Below are 15,338 nucleotides of genomic sequence, written 5' to 3'. Positions count from 1 at the left end.
CAAAGAGATCCGTCCCCCTGCCACTACCACCCTGGAAGGGTCAGTGATCTGTAGGGTCCAGGAGCAAGCCCTCACACCAGTGCTGGACACTGATCCCCCCTCCCCCCTCATATTCAGAGTGACAGCAGAGGGGATCCACCCTTCTCCCCCTGGACACATGGGTTGACTTCATCACTCTTAAAGAACCTACCATATCTGACTAAGTCCACATGCGAGCTGGTCCCTCTGGGCTCCTTGCAGAGCTGACAGGGAAAGGACATGGGTATCTTCAGATAGGAATCATTCAGCCTTCTCTGGATCTCTACACTGAGATGCAACAAATCATGTCCCAATGTGTCCATGCCTCTCCTAGGGCAAGAAATTTGAATGACCAGCCCACACAGAGGTCCTGCCTTTACTCACATGATCTCCACACTGAACTGTAATGTCTGACTTGAAAATACTTGTCAATGAGGGAGGGTTCCAATGCCTGGTAGGTGCCTAAATTCAGGTGAGATCCCAGCACAGTCAAGAATCCCCGCACTTCTAAGCCTGTTTGGACAAAGTCAAGAACACAGTGGTGCTAAGAGGAACGTGAACAATTAGAGAGTCTGCTTTTCTCCTGAGGAGCTGCTCCCTTGTTTTTCATCCAACAAGGAAGCTGGATGACAAGTGTAGCCTGAAGAGAAACAAGCAGTTTATTATAACTCCAAGCATATGACAAAAAGGGTCAAAAATCAGTAAGGAAACGGAAGGATGCGAGCTGCAAGGCAATTAAGACGCCAAACCAAATTATATCAATGCCGTCTTCCAAGTTTATCCCATAGCACCAGTAAAGCCCAGCATTTGGAAAATGCCATATAACACAAGACAAGGAGCAGCTGGCCAGCAAAGGCACAACCACACTGTTCAGAGGAGGGCAAGCCCATCCTGGAGGAACAAGTCCAACAAACTGAAAGCCAAAAAATGCAAGATGCCAGTCTACAAAACACTTGAGATATGTCCCAAAACTCTCTGCTCATTTTCTAGCAGCATTTACAGCATGTCCCCATGACATGCAGCCTCCTGTATCCTTTGTGAGCTACAGCAGCTTCACAGGGAGGAGGGGGAGTATCTTGTAGGACATGACCCCCTGGGTTGTTTTCTCTGGTAAGTGTAGAGTTTGCCAAGCGCTCGCAGTCTGAAGACTCTATCTAGGACCGGGACATTTGGCTGTGACACATCCAAGCATGAAAGTCTTTCCAAGCATTTGCCGAAGGGAGAAAAAGAAAAATGCACTGACTCAGCCCTCCCTGTGATGTCTTCATGATCCCAAGATGGTTATGTGGTCTCCTCCAACAAACCAGCTGAGACGAAAATGGAGAGGGTGATGGAGACCAGCTCTGCATCTGAGCTGCATGTCTCAAATGCAGCAGATAACTGATCCTCCCTGGAGTGCAATAAAAAGATCTTATGAATGGGCAATACTGATCTTCAAAAGATTCTTTTCTTCCAAAGTCATTTTTTGGCAGCACTTAGGTGAATTACTGCCCAAATCCAACTACAGACTCTTATGAGTAAGGAGAGATGAAAAGGTTACAGCTAATGAGCTGAGCCAAAGCAATGACCGCATGAGCTCCTAGCCATGAAGCTTTCAAAACAAAGCCTATTTAACAGTAAGAACAAGCACCTCAGATGAGCTTTGAAAAGATGGGGCAGGAGAAAGCTTCAAAATACCAGTTGTGGAAAAGGAGTTGCGCCCACTGCCAAAGTGGAGACAGATTTGCCTGCCTGTGCGCGTTCACAAGATGGCAGTGTGCCATGGTGTAAGAGCATCTCTGAGGAGCAGATGAATCCATCCTGCAATTTCCAAACAAAATAAGAGGATTTTAGGGGAAGTTGTTTTGGGTTTTGTTTATTTTTTCACCTTTTAATTGCCAAATAGTTATAGGCTTTCCTTGGAATATTTTGTTAAAATACTATTGATAGATTCCAGCAGCAAAACTCATGTATATATATTAACATCCAGATATCCAGAATATTCTGCTTAACCCATTAGGGGTGTCACTGTATCTCTCTGTAGAGATACACATACAGATCTGGATGTACACTACAAATTATTCTTGATTCATGTCCTATAATACCTTATCATCAAATGAAACCCAAATTTCCAAAGCAGCCTGCAAGTAAGACTCACCACATCTCTCAAACATGGTACTCTTAACCCTACTATAGCTGCTGAAGCACACTCAACAGCAAAACATTTTCAGCTGAGTCATGTTGAAGGATGCTTGGACTGACCCAGTCATGCTGGAGGATGCTTGGACCACCCCAGTGGTGCTTGGAGGGTGCTCTGACCACCCCAGTGGCACTGGAGGATGCTCAGATTGACCCCTCCGTCCATGTACAGCTGCTGTAAGCAACCCCTGAGTTCTTAAACAGAGACAGAACAAGAGTTTATGTATCTCCAACCTGAAAAGCCTCTTCTTCAGGATATGACACAAAAATAACCACAGTGTGGGACAGCCCCATAGAAGGTGGATTTTTCTTCCATAGGCTCACGCAAATATTTTCCCTTATGCCCCCACACACTGCTCCACAGAGCCATTTAAAACAAGGGATAAAGGCCAACAGAATCATTGTTGGCATTTCACAATTGCATCCAAATCCAGTTAATGATATGTCAGGATTAAACCAGCTGTCCACAAGTATTTCACTTGTCAATGCCAAACAAGATAAATCCTTATGCAGAACTACCCAGCTCCTAGTTCCCACATGCACATATGACTGTACATGCCTAGGTAAGAGTGTCTCCAAAATAATGCAGCATTGCACGAGTCTGCCCAGAAGCACAAACAAAACACCAAATCCAGCATTCCCACTAGGTTTTCCACCTTAGAGATGCCACAATAGCAATTAATCTAGATATCAAGCTATATGTTGGAATTAATTCACTGGAGTCAATGGACTCAACCTGGTGTTGATGCCTTAGGTTTTAACTTTTATATTTTTCAGATCCTGTACTGCTTAGTATATAACTCTGAAACTTCATATAGCCTGTTAGCTACTGTTCCCTCATTCTGGTTAGACATAACAAACCCTCTCTAGGTTTGCACTTCAAGCACACCTTGTTGTCCCAGGCCCCAAAATATGTAAACTAAAGCCTTTGAACCGAGGGGGGGGGGGGGGGGGGGGGGGGAACTGGGGGTAATTACTTCATTGCCTGAGATTGTAATTGGAGAATTAACCCTTATATGCAAATGAACCAAACTTATAAAAGTGTGAAAAACCTGTGACCCAGGGTCCATCTTGGGTGTAGCCTCTTGACTGTCCAAGGTGTACCTTTGAAGGCTCTTCAAATAAATACTGCTTTTATTCTCTTAATCTCGTCTAGCCTCTGTTTTCAAGTAGTCACTTCAAGGCATCAGTGTTAGGACAAGATAAGATGACAACTTGGTGTTAGGACACAATCAGGTGATAACCAGACTAGGAGGGTCTGGCTTATTTAATACTTTTTGACTGAAAGTTAAACTCTAGAGAAGAAAATAAGTTCCTTTTATGGGGAATTTTAAGAGACAATTGGGTTGTGAGCTGTAAAACCTGCCTGCAGAGGCACATGGCAGCACAAAGGAGCACATGATGGCACATAGAGGCTTGTCTCCACCGGACCCTGGGGGGAGGAGGTGTCACACCGCAGACCCCTACAGAGAGGAGCCTGCCGAGAGCTGACGGATGGGTAAACAGCGAGTGATCATCCTATAGAAGGAAGTGTGTTGCTGATGTGGCAACACGGGATAGGTCACATAGTAAAGACTACCATATAAAGAAATATTGTTCCTTAGAAAAGTATATAAAACCAGCTCATTCCTTTGAATAAACGATTCAGATTCCCTGCCGGTCTGGGTCCATGATTCAATTGCTGACACCTTTCATCAAAGATGGTTTGATTTCTCATTTCCAATTATTCCTCAGGGAAAATCACCTTATTTTGCAGAATTACTGGGGTCTGTATCAGCTGAACCTGATGTTTTCTTCCTGTGACCTAAAGTCCAGACATATCAAGCATGGAAGAGACTGAGCAGGAAGCAGCTGCAGGCTTCCTGGCAAAGTTAGCAGCACTTCTCCACTCCTTCCACTGATTTGTGTATTTAGTGCCAGCTAGCTCACCCAAAAGAAACAATAAGGCAGATCATCCCATGTTTTTCAGGATGAGCAAAGCTTTTTCTCACATGATGCATGAGCAAGAAGCCCAACGAGCTTTTTGCTCAGCACTGGAAAGGGTAACACTACCACAGCACATGAGATGTCTCCACCCTTCCCTCTGAAGGCAAAGAGGAGACTTCAGCAAAAACATGCTGAGCATCCTCAGAAACTTGCCCAGCCCAGGACACTCAGATCCATTGAGGACTAGGGCTCTGGAAAGTGAAAAATTATATGATGCTGACAAATTGACTTATTCAATTAGACTTTTTAACTGAGGGTCTCATTCTGCTATTTCCCAACATCCAAACATTAAAGGTCATTTAACCAGAACTACTGAAACTGGGCTGTATAGAGAGATCTGGAGAAGGAACAGGCTGGAGAAAACATGCAAGTGGATGACCACTGCATACAAACATACGTACACTGCATAGGGGAAACACCCGAGTCAGCACACCATCACTGCTGGCTTCCTGGCAGCAATTTATTTTGGAGCTGTCAGGAGGGTTGATGCTTTTCAAAATCTCCTTTCCTAAAATATATGAGCTTTGTGTACATATACCTATATATATGTATGCATGTATATATACTGTCCTCAATATTTCACCTCCCAATGAAATCTACATGATAACTGCCCTCACCCAGCATCAAGGGTCATTGCAAGCCTTGCTGAAACCACAGGCATAATTCTCCATCATAAACCCCAAAGGACCATAGCTTGGCACATCCAACCCAGCAGTTTTCCCACTTCTGGGAAGGGTTTTGTAAGGATAGGTAAGGCAGGGAAGGAACTGCTGGTCTCCACCATAGCATGGGCAGGAGATGTCCTCATCACCTACCTGCCACACTGGAAGGACTTTCTCTATGTCATTCAAGTTGATGCTATCACCATCTTCGAATTTCCCTTTTCCAAGCCTGTGGCAAGAAGAAAACAAACAAAACCACGTGAAACCTCACTGGAGCCAAAGCTAATTTTCTATTATGGCACATGGGGAAGATTGCTTCTTACTGCAAAAGACCCTCATGAAAACAAAGAGGCTTTCTGAAGCGAGTATGCTGTGCCTTCAAAACACTCCCACGAAGGCACAAAGCCGTTAATACAAAATTAAATGCTTTTCTCAGTCCTGCACCTGTACCACCTGCCACAGCATTCAAATGGTTTTTGGTAATAGCAGCAGTGAGAAAACCAAAGGCAATCCTGAGCAGTGGCGTTGGGTGATTCGATTCCCAGTTCAAGGAAAACCGAAAGCACAGCCCATCTGGACAAAAAAAAAAAAAAAAAAAAAGAACACAAAAAGTAATGAAAAATGTTTCCTTTGAAGCACTTCTCATTTGCTGGTCTTCCACAGGAGCTCCAGTTCCATGTCTGAGAAAGGCGTTGGTAAACAAGCACAAACATACATCTCAGACAGCAAACAGCAATCAGTATAAACACAAACATACAATTTGAAAGTAAAAATAATTGGAGTGAGAAGCCAAGCACTCACAGACCGAACACAAAGCTGGCAGGTAAAGGACTTTTTTGTATCAAGAAAGGAACAAAACCATTCCAAAGATAATTACTAACTGGATGCAGAGAGTTTGTAACAATACAGAAGAAGAAAAAATGGTCAATAAATATCATACTTCTGCATTTATAAACAATTGAGGCAATCTTTTTTATTATGCAAGAATGATAATGTATTTTTTGATCAATATCTTGTTAAATAACATATTAAACAGAAACTTTGATAGCAGCAGACACAGGTAATCAGTGCCTGGAAGTCAGAGAACAACATATTTTGGTGGAATTACAGCAAATGGGGGAAAAAACAGAAAAATGGCATGTGCTGAAGTACTAAGCTGAAAAAGTAGCAAGCTGAAGGGAAAAAATTAATTTAATTAACACCCTAATTACAACCTGATGTAGTGGAAGGTGTCCCTCCCCATAACAGGGGGGTTGGAACAAGATGGTCTTGAAGGCCCCTTCCAACCCAAACCATTCTGTGATTCTATGATTTATGGGAAATCAGAGGTGTTCAACAATTGACTTTCCCTCATAGATGAAATAGTGACTTTAATTTACAAAGGGAAAAATATAGAATGTATATATATGTAAATAAATATTTGTATATATATTTTTATATATTATAAAAATCAAGTAAAACATCTGGGGACAAGTAAAATCAGTTGCAGGTACAGAATGTGCAACCATATTGTAGGAAAAGGTTGTCTAAAAAGGTTGGAGACTGTCCCAGGTTGAATGTCTGATGCCGGACTGTGGCATAAAGGCAGGGGATGAGGATACAGGGATTAGGAGGATGAAGGTAGCTTTCCTCTAGAGACAGCATGCACATCTGAGCCGGAACTACAGGACCGCAGGCAGCATTGGCAGTCATGTTTCAAAGAGGTGTTAGAGAAATTTCTTAGAGTACAGAAAAAACTAAAGTAATACATGGGCTTGGGAGATATCTGGAATGAAGAGAAAATATCAGCTACAAAAGGTTTTTTGAACTATGCCATGGGTTAGCTAGCATAGTCTTGGAAGTGATGTTCTCGCAAAGGAGTGCTTGCAGCTTCGCCCATGACCTGATAGAACCTATCAGCTGACCAGTTTGAATATGGACAATTCTTTAAGCCACTTAAAATTGTGACCACCTCTGTAATGCACACTTAAGAATAGACAAACCCCCCCCCCCCCCCCCCCCAGCTCTGTCTCGTTTCCGGTGCTGGGACAGGTGGCTGCGGGCCCCGTGCGGGGGCCAGTGGGCCCAGCCCAGGCCCTGCTCAGGCCAGGCCAGGCTGGGCCACAGCCATCCTGGAGCCGATGGGCCCTGTTCCACCCATGGAACCCCCGCCAGCAGGGCTGTGGGCAGCCAGAGCAGCTCGGCTTCCCCCCTCTCCACTGCGGCCAAGGCCAAGATTTCAGCTAAAGCTGCCTGCTGTCCGGCAGAGGTCATGTGACCGACAGCGATAAGCCACATTCCAGCTGCAAGGCCTAGGTGAAATTAACCCTTTTATTGCTGTGAAGAGCTGAAAACCTGAGGGAAGAGAGAGAGGACATGCTTAAAGCTGAAATTCTGTTGTGAAGCTATGATATATCAGAGTATCCTGTTGTAATTTCATGAAGATATGGGGGGTGGAGTGTTCAACTTGTACTTGTGAGCAAAAGCACCTGCGCTGAGATAGGCAGATGCTGACACAGCCGTAATTTCATGAGAAGTTTGAACAGGGAGAGATGGAAGCAATGAGGACTTTTGCTCCAAATGGGAAAGGAGAAAACCTCAGTTCCTAGAGATGCTCCCAGAGATAGTCCTAAAGATGAAGATGAGGAAGACCCTTTGCTCCCAGGGAAGGAGGAGGGCCTCTGTTCTTAGAGATGAAATGCTCCCAGAGATGGGTGAAGAGAACTTTTGTTTCTGAACAGCTCAACCTTAAAATTGTACCCCAAAAACCTTCAAGGGTGGACCCTCGAAAGCAGTTGTGGGAAAAGCTGCAAGTCGTGGGAAGGGACTCACATGCGAGCAGAGAGACTCCTCTTCCTAAATGGACTGAACAAAGTTATTTGGAAGTGGGCGGCTGTCTCGTTGTGATAATGTGTTCATAGCATGAGCAAGAGAGACTCCTCTTCCTAAATGGACTGAACAAGGCTATTATGGAAGTGGTAAACAGCCTGAACATCTCAAGGGTTGTCTTTTTACATTATCAGTGGGAGAAGGGAGGAAGGTGGAGGGAGGAGAAGAGTTCTGACGGTGTGGTGTATTTTTTTTTTCCTCCTTTTAGGTCTGTTAATAAACTTCTTTATATTCTTTCAAGGTTGGTGCCTGCTTTGCGTTTCTCCTAATTCTTATCTCACAGAAGGTAAACAGTAATGAGTATTTTGGACTAAACCACTACACTAAATTGGTGTTTCTCCCTGGTTACAAACCCAACCTGCTAAAAACTGGAAGAGTAAAAGCAAAGCAAGAGCTAATGCTGGAAATTAAAGGCAGATTAATTCAGATCAGAAATTAGGTACAGTTCCCTGGTTTTCCTTAGCCACTCTGCTTTGATTATTCATCATACAACCAAACTCAGAATCTTCCAATAAAATCAGATGTCTTTCTGGAGGAAAATGCTTCCTCCAAGCAAATGTGACAATGTCAATCAACTCAATACAGCTACATGGCCAACCTTGGGCAAGTGATTGGACTAAGGAATAAAATGGTCCCTTTGGTACTTACAGTGCAGAAAACATACTGAATGGCATCTTTCCTTTTTTTTTCTATTAATTTGTTCATTGCACATCTAGCATGTTAAAAAACTCCACTCAAGCAAGAGGGAAAATGCCTAGCTCGCAGGTGGAGATTCTTGGTTCAGCAAACTGAATCATGCTCAGCACAGATATTTGCACAGAGAACTGATGAATGCACAATACAGACAACTTAAAAAATTAAAACAATTTTGTCTGTGCTTTCTGTATTTTAACAGAGGTTACTCATATGACTTGCATTTTGGGAGATGCATTGCTTGTGCTGACAGCAGCTGTTTAACTTTTCTGTGTATACACTAATTCTTATTCAGGTTTTACAGCAGTAATATTTAGGAGTAATTAAATGTCTCACCTCCACACTGCTTTCTCTACCTGTTTTCATCCTGGGCATTCACAGTACACCAGGAACCAGAGGCAAACCACAAAGCAGACCCTGCTGCATTCTCCCTATTCGTAGCAGGTGTCACTGGCAGGATCACCTGGCAAGTGCCATCAACCATGGAGCATATTATATCTTATTTTACAGAGGGCACTTCATCATATTTGTCAAAACCATCTGTAAAAATGGGAGTAAACATGTCTAAGGCACATAGTGACTTAAAAATTTAGTGTCACATTGTTTCAAATATTCTGAAAATTTCTGCTTGTATACCTACAGTAAATATTAACAGTGCAGGAAAAAAAAGTCTTATCTAGTTGTGTGAACCTGCCTGTCACTATATGGTATAGAAGTCTTCTGCAGATGCTGAGCCTGGGCTGGGGTGGGATTGCTGGCCTGGTGTTTCTAATGAAGATGTGCAGCCCAGACATATGGTATTGGCCAGTACTTTGGCAAAACCAACGTATCAACAGAATAACTTCTGAGAAAGGATTTCAATCCCCACATGCAAAGTGGCAATGATACATCACCTGCAATCTTCTCAACCCCATCTTTTAGACCTGTTCTGATTTTTTCCTTCACATATGTCCTGAACGACAAGGAGAGGTGTCTTGGGGTGACCTTATGATGTGTATCCCATATCGCTGCCTATGCCCAGAAATTAATTTTTGTGCCTTTCTATGCCTCTAAACTGAGCCTGAAAGGGGGAAGAAAAAAAAAAACTGAGCAAAACTTTCTCAAAGCAGTTTGCAGCTCGTTCAAGGTTACAAAAAGATAGGTTTTTTTTTTCCCCAGCTGGAGCAGGGGAGGGAGGAAGCACCCGGCTTGCTGCTTTCCAGTCAGTTTTTTGGCCAGTTTTTTTTCAGTTTCTTGTTCTCCGGAGAGAGACTGAGAGTTGGACTTTGGATTTCCTTCTCTGGAATTCCGGATTTTTCCCCTTTTCTACTGGACTGCTTGATTGCTGTAACATCAGAGCACATCGGGAGGACTTTCCACCGGGCACAGAGGGCCTGGCCCCGGCCCGAGCCCCAGCTCCGAGGAGACCAAAGGGAGGACTCGAACACTTTCCCAGGTTTTTTTTTCCTCTACAGTGAAAGATTTTACCATCTAACATTATTTTCCTTCCCATGTGTTTGTTAAATAAATAGTTTTATCTTCTTCACTTTCCTTCGAGGAAAATTTATTTTTTTCCCGAACCTGGTGGGGGAGGGGTGGTTGTGCCTTCTCTCAGAGGATATATTTCTAAATTTGCCCAAACTGGAACAAATTTAGTGGCGCCCAACTGTGTGGCCTGAAGGAAAGTGAAAAAAACCTGTGCTAATTACATTTTGGTTTGAATTTACTTATTCTGTGTTGGGGTGAAGTAGTCACTATGCTGGTTGAGTTCATAATGTCTCTCTGGCTCGATGTACTCATGTCTTTCTGGTCCTTAGGCTTCATTGAGGTACTAGTGCTTTTTTGGTCCCTAGGGTTGTTTGCCTATCCACAACTTGCTCCAATCTTGTCCCTGGTATGTAAATTTTACAGAGAAGGGAGACGAATCAGGATTTCTATTTTGCTGTGCTCGGTGATAATGATTTATAAGAAGTTGATAGAGGTACAAGCAGCTGTTCGAGGTGTGTATGATATGTGGTTTCTCCGTCCTAACCCCAGTCCTAGCTTCAGTAGCCTGTTTTGGGAATTTATTAGTAATTGCACCCAGATTGTTAGAAGAGGAGGAGATGGGGTTTCCCTTCCCTTTAAATTTGATAGGTTATCTTTTGAGAATGTTCAGTATCCCCTGGATGTTAAAGAGACCACCCTCCTGGTATTTAATTTGGTAATCTTCCTCCATGTAATTCACAGCTTGTCTAGAATGAGAGCTCAGATTTCCAGGGTGACTGCTGAGACACCTGACCCAGAGGTGGAAAATCCTGAGTGGTGTGGGGAATGGGAGGACATCGGCCAAACCCTAAAGAAATTCTCTGACCTGATAGTTTGGGATTTCCCATCTGAACAAATTCAGAAACCAGCTGAGGTGGGAAAATATCTGAAAGAGAAATACAATAACAATTCTAATGAGAACAAGCTCCTTGCAATATGCTGGGCTTTGGCATATGCCTATCGCACACTGCAGCAGGTAAAGGCAGAGAGGCAGGAAGATCAATCAGCAAAGCCTGCAGATACCCCAGTCACTCAGGCTGCAGATAAACCAGACAGCAAGCCCAAACCAGATGGAGAGTCTAAGCCACTGACAGTGGCTCCTGTCACGAGGAAAAAGCACACAACCAAAACTGATCGCCCAGTGAAAGATGATGATGATGCAGGGGAAGGAACCTCAAAACCACCAACGGACTCAGGCACAGAAACCATTACTGAGTCCATGTCCATAAAGGACCTTCACAGCCTAAGAAAGGATTACACCCGACGGTCCGATGAATCCATAATAAGTTGGATGGTCCGTATTTGGGATGCTGCAGGTGATGATGTGATGCTGGACGGTGCTGAAGCGAGGCATTTGGGATCCCTGTCACATGATCCAGTGATCGACCAAGAGATGAAAAGGGAGGCTAACTCTACCAGTCTCTGGAGACGGATTTTGACAGGCGTGGCTGAAAGATATATGTGCGGAGATGATCTCTACATGCAGCAAACCCAGTGGAAGACCATAGAACAAGGGATCCAGCGCCTGAGAGAACTAGGGGTGGTAGAGGTTGTCTTCACAAATGACCCAGGATTGAGAAGTCCAGACTGGGCCAGAGTTATTCCATACATGTGGCGAAAACTCATATATCTTGGGCCACCAGAATACGCTTCTGCTTTAGCAATAATGAAACCAGACTACGGTGCAAATGAGACTGTGAAGGATATGGCAGTGAAGCTCCGAGCATATGCAGACTCTGTGCATGGCCCAACACATGCAAGAATCGCAGCTGTGGAAACACGTGTGCAGAAATTGGAAGATAAGATAGAGAAGAATCACCAGGAGATTAAAGAGTGCCTTCTCCGCGGACATTCCCCAGAGAGAAGGTACATCCCACGAAGTGAGCTGTGGAATTTCCTGTGTGACAGTGGGGAAAACATGAGGAAGTGGGGTGGACAACCCACGTCTGCTCTGGCAGCACGAGTGAGTGAATTGAAGGAGCGCAAGTCTCAGAAAGGAGGATCTACAAAAAGGGAAGTAGCTCCAGTTGCCTGTAGCCAAACTGCCGGAAATGATGGAAAAGACGATGGCATGTCCAATTCCCATGAAGGAACCTCTAAGGTGCAGGCCCAGGGAAAGAAGGATAACCAGGCATAGAGGGGCCCTGCCTCTAGCCAGGTAGAGGTCAGGGAAAACCGTGTTTTTTGGACTGTGTGGATTCGTTGGCCTGGTACATCAGAACCACAAAAATATGATGCCTTGGTTGACACTGGTGCGCAGTGTACAATAATCCCATCGCAGCATGTGGGGGTAGAATCTGTTTCTATTTCTGGTGTAACAGGTGGATCACAAAATTTGACCTTGGTGGAAGCTGAGGTGAGCCTGACTGGAAATGAGTGGAAGAGACATCTCATTGTGACTGGCCCAGAGGCCCTGTGCATTTTGGGCATAGACTTCCTCCGGAACGGGTATTTTAGAGACCCAAAGGGACTCAGGTGGGCTTTTGGAATAGCTGCTGTGGAGACAGAGGGCATTAAGCAATTGAACACTTTGCCTGGGCTATCAGAGAACCCGTCTGCAGTCGGCCTTCTGAAGGTGGAAGAACAAAGAGTACCAATTGCTACCTCGACAGTGCATCGCCGACAGTACCAGACAACTCGAGATGCTGTGATTCCCATCCACAAGATGATCCGTGAGCTGGAGAGCCAAGGGGTGGTCAGCAAGACCCACTCACCCTTCAACAGACCCATCTGGCCTGTGTGCAAATCGGAAGGAGAATGGAGATTGACTGTGGACTATCGTGCCTTGAATGAAGTGACTCCACCATTGAGCGCTACTGTGCCGGACATGTTGGAGCTCCAGTACGAGCTGGAGTCCAAAGCAGCGAAGTGGTATGCCACTACTGACATTGCTAATGCATTTTTCTCCATTCCTCTGGCAGCAGAGTGCAGGCCTCAGTTTGCTTTCACCTGGAGGGGTGTGCAGTACACCTGGAACCGACTGCCCCAGGGGTGGAAGCATAGCCCCACCATCTGCCATGGACTAATCCAGACTGCACTAGAAAAGGGTGAGGCTCCAGAACATCTGCAGTACATTGATGACATCATTGTGTGGGGGAACACCGCAACAGAAGTGTTTGAGAAAGGAGAGAAAGTTATCCGGATTCTCCTGGAAGCTGGTTTCGCCATCAAGAAGAGCAAAGTCAAGGGACCTGCCCGAGAGATCCAGTTCCTGGGAGTGAAATGGCAAGATGGACGACGTCAGATTCCCACTGAGGTCATCAATAAGATCACAGCAATGTCTCCACCAACCAACAAGAAGGAAACACAAGCTTTCCTAGGTGCCATAGGCTTTTGGAGGATGCATATTCCTGAGTACAGCCAGATTGTGAGTCCTCTTTACCTGGTTACCCGCAAGAAGAACGATTTCCATTGGGGCCCTGAACAGCAACAAGCTTTTGCCCAGATCAAGCAGGAAATCGCTCATGCGGTAGCCCTTGGCCCAGTTAGGACAGGACCCGAAGTGAAGAACGTGCTCTACTCTGCAGCCGGGAGCCATGGTCTGTCCTGGAGCCTTTGGCAGAAGGTGTCCGGTGAGACTCGAGGTCGACCACTGGGATTTTGGAGCCGAAGCTACAGAGGGTCTGAAGCCAATTACACCCCAACAGAGAAGGAAATCTTAGCAGCCTATGAAGGAATCCAAGCCGTCTCAGAGGTAATTGGCACTGAGGCACAACTCCTCCTGGCACCCCGACTACCAGTGCTAGGGTGGATGTTCAAAGCAGAGGTTCCCTCTACCCACCATGCCACCAATGCCACATGGAGCAAATGGATTGCTCTCATCACACAGCGCGCCCGTATTGGAAAACTGAATCGCCCTGGAATTTTGGAAATAATTACAAACTGGCCTGAAGGTGAAAACTTTGGTCTCACTGATGAAGAAGAACAAGTGACACGTGCTGAAGAAGCTCCACCGTACAACCAACTGCCATCAGACGACACACGCTAGGCTCTTTTCACCGACGGTTCTTGTCGCATCGTAGGGATGAAACGAAAGTGGAAAGCAGCCGTATGGAGTCCCACACGACGGGTTGCAGAAGCTACTGAAGGAGAAGGTGGATCAAGCCAACTCGCTGAACTCAAAGCTGTTCAACTAGCCCTGGATATTGCTGAAAGGGAGAAGTGGCCAAAGCTCTATCTCTACACTGATTCATGGATGGTAGCCAATGCTCTGTGGGGATGGTTAGAAAAGTGGGAAAAAGCTAATTGGCAGCGTAGGGGAAAACCCATCTGGGCTGCTGAAGAGTGGAAAAACATCGCTGCCCGAGTAAGAAAGCTGGTTGTGAAAGTCCGCCATGTAGATGCCCATGTCCCCAAGAGTAGGGCTAATGAGGAACACCAAAACAACAAGCAGGTAGATCAGGCTGCAAAGATAGAAGTGTCACAGGTAGACTTGGACTGGAAACACAAGGGAGAGTTGTTCCTAGCTCGATGGGCCCATGATGCCTCAGGCCATCAGGGCAGAGATGCCACCTATAAGTGGGCACGAGACCGAGGGGTGGATCTAACCATGGACAGTATCTCCCAGGTTATCCATGATTGTGAGACATGCGCTGCGATCAAGCAGGCCAAGCGGGTGAAGCCTCTGTGGTATGGCGGGCGATGGTCCAAATACAAGTATGGGGAGGCCTGGCAGTTTGATTACATCACACTGCCTCAAACCCGCCAAGGCAAGCGCTATGTGCTCACAATGGTAGAAGCCACCACAGGATGGCTGGAGACTTACCCTGTGCCTCATGCTACAGCCCGGAACACCATCCTGGGCCTTGAAAAGCAAGTCCTTTGGAGGCATGGCACCCCTGAGAGAATTGAATCTGACAATGGGACTCATTTTAAAAATAGCCTTATTAACACCTGGGCTAGAGAACATGGCATTGAGTGGGTGTACCACATCCCTTACCATGCACCAGCTGCAGGCAAAGTGGAACGGTGCAATGGATTGTTGAAAACCACTTTGAAGGCACTAGGTGGGGGAACTTTCAAAAATTGGGAACAGAATCTAGCAAAAGCCACCTGGTTAGTTAACACCCGAGGTTCCACCAATAGAGCTGGTCCAGCCCAATCTGAATCCCTGCATACAACAGATGGAGATAAGGTCCCAGTAGTGCATGTCAGAGGTCTGTTAGGAAAGACTGTGTGGATAAATTCTGCCTCGAGTACAGACAAACCCATCCGTGGGGTTGTCTTTGCTCAGGGACCTGGTTGCACATGGTGGGTAATGCAGAAAGATGGAACAACACGTTGTGTACCACAGGGAGATCTGACTGTTGTGTGAAAACCACCTGTAGTGTGAAATGCCAGTATACCCCTGCTTGCTGATTGTCACTGTCACTGTTCGTATATAGCTGTGTATATACATATATATATATATATATGTATTAATGTGGG

At 45.4% G+C, this 15,338-nt stretch overlaps 1 protein-coding gene across 1 annotated transcript in view; it reads right to left on the bottom strand.

Moving 5' to 3' along the window:
• Positions 1-15,338, bottom strand: part of LOC125319331 (CBP80/20-dependent translation initiation factor-like) — a 516,903-nt gene that overhangs the window by 379,533 nt on the left and 122,032 nt on the right. Inside the window, exon 6 of the mRNA XM_048290438.1 lies at positions 4,998-5,073. Coding sequence (XP_048146395.1) covers positions 4,998-5,073 — 76 coding nt within the window. The remainder of the gene's footprint in view (positions 1-4,997; positions 5,074-15,338) is intronic.

This window comes from Corvus hawaiiensis, chromosome W, assembly GCF_020740725.1.
Source record: "Corvus hawaiiensis isolate bCorHaw1 chromosome W, bCorHaw1.pri.cur, whole genome shotgun sequence".
Lineage (NCBI taxonomy): Eukaryota > Metazoa > Chordata > Aves > Passeriformes > Corvidae > Corvus > Corvus hawaiiensis.
Note: the sequence above shows the minus strand (reverse complement) of the source record. Positions and strands in the feature narration are given on the sequence as shown.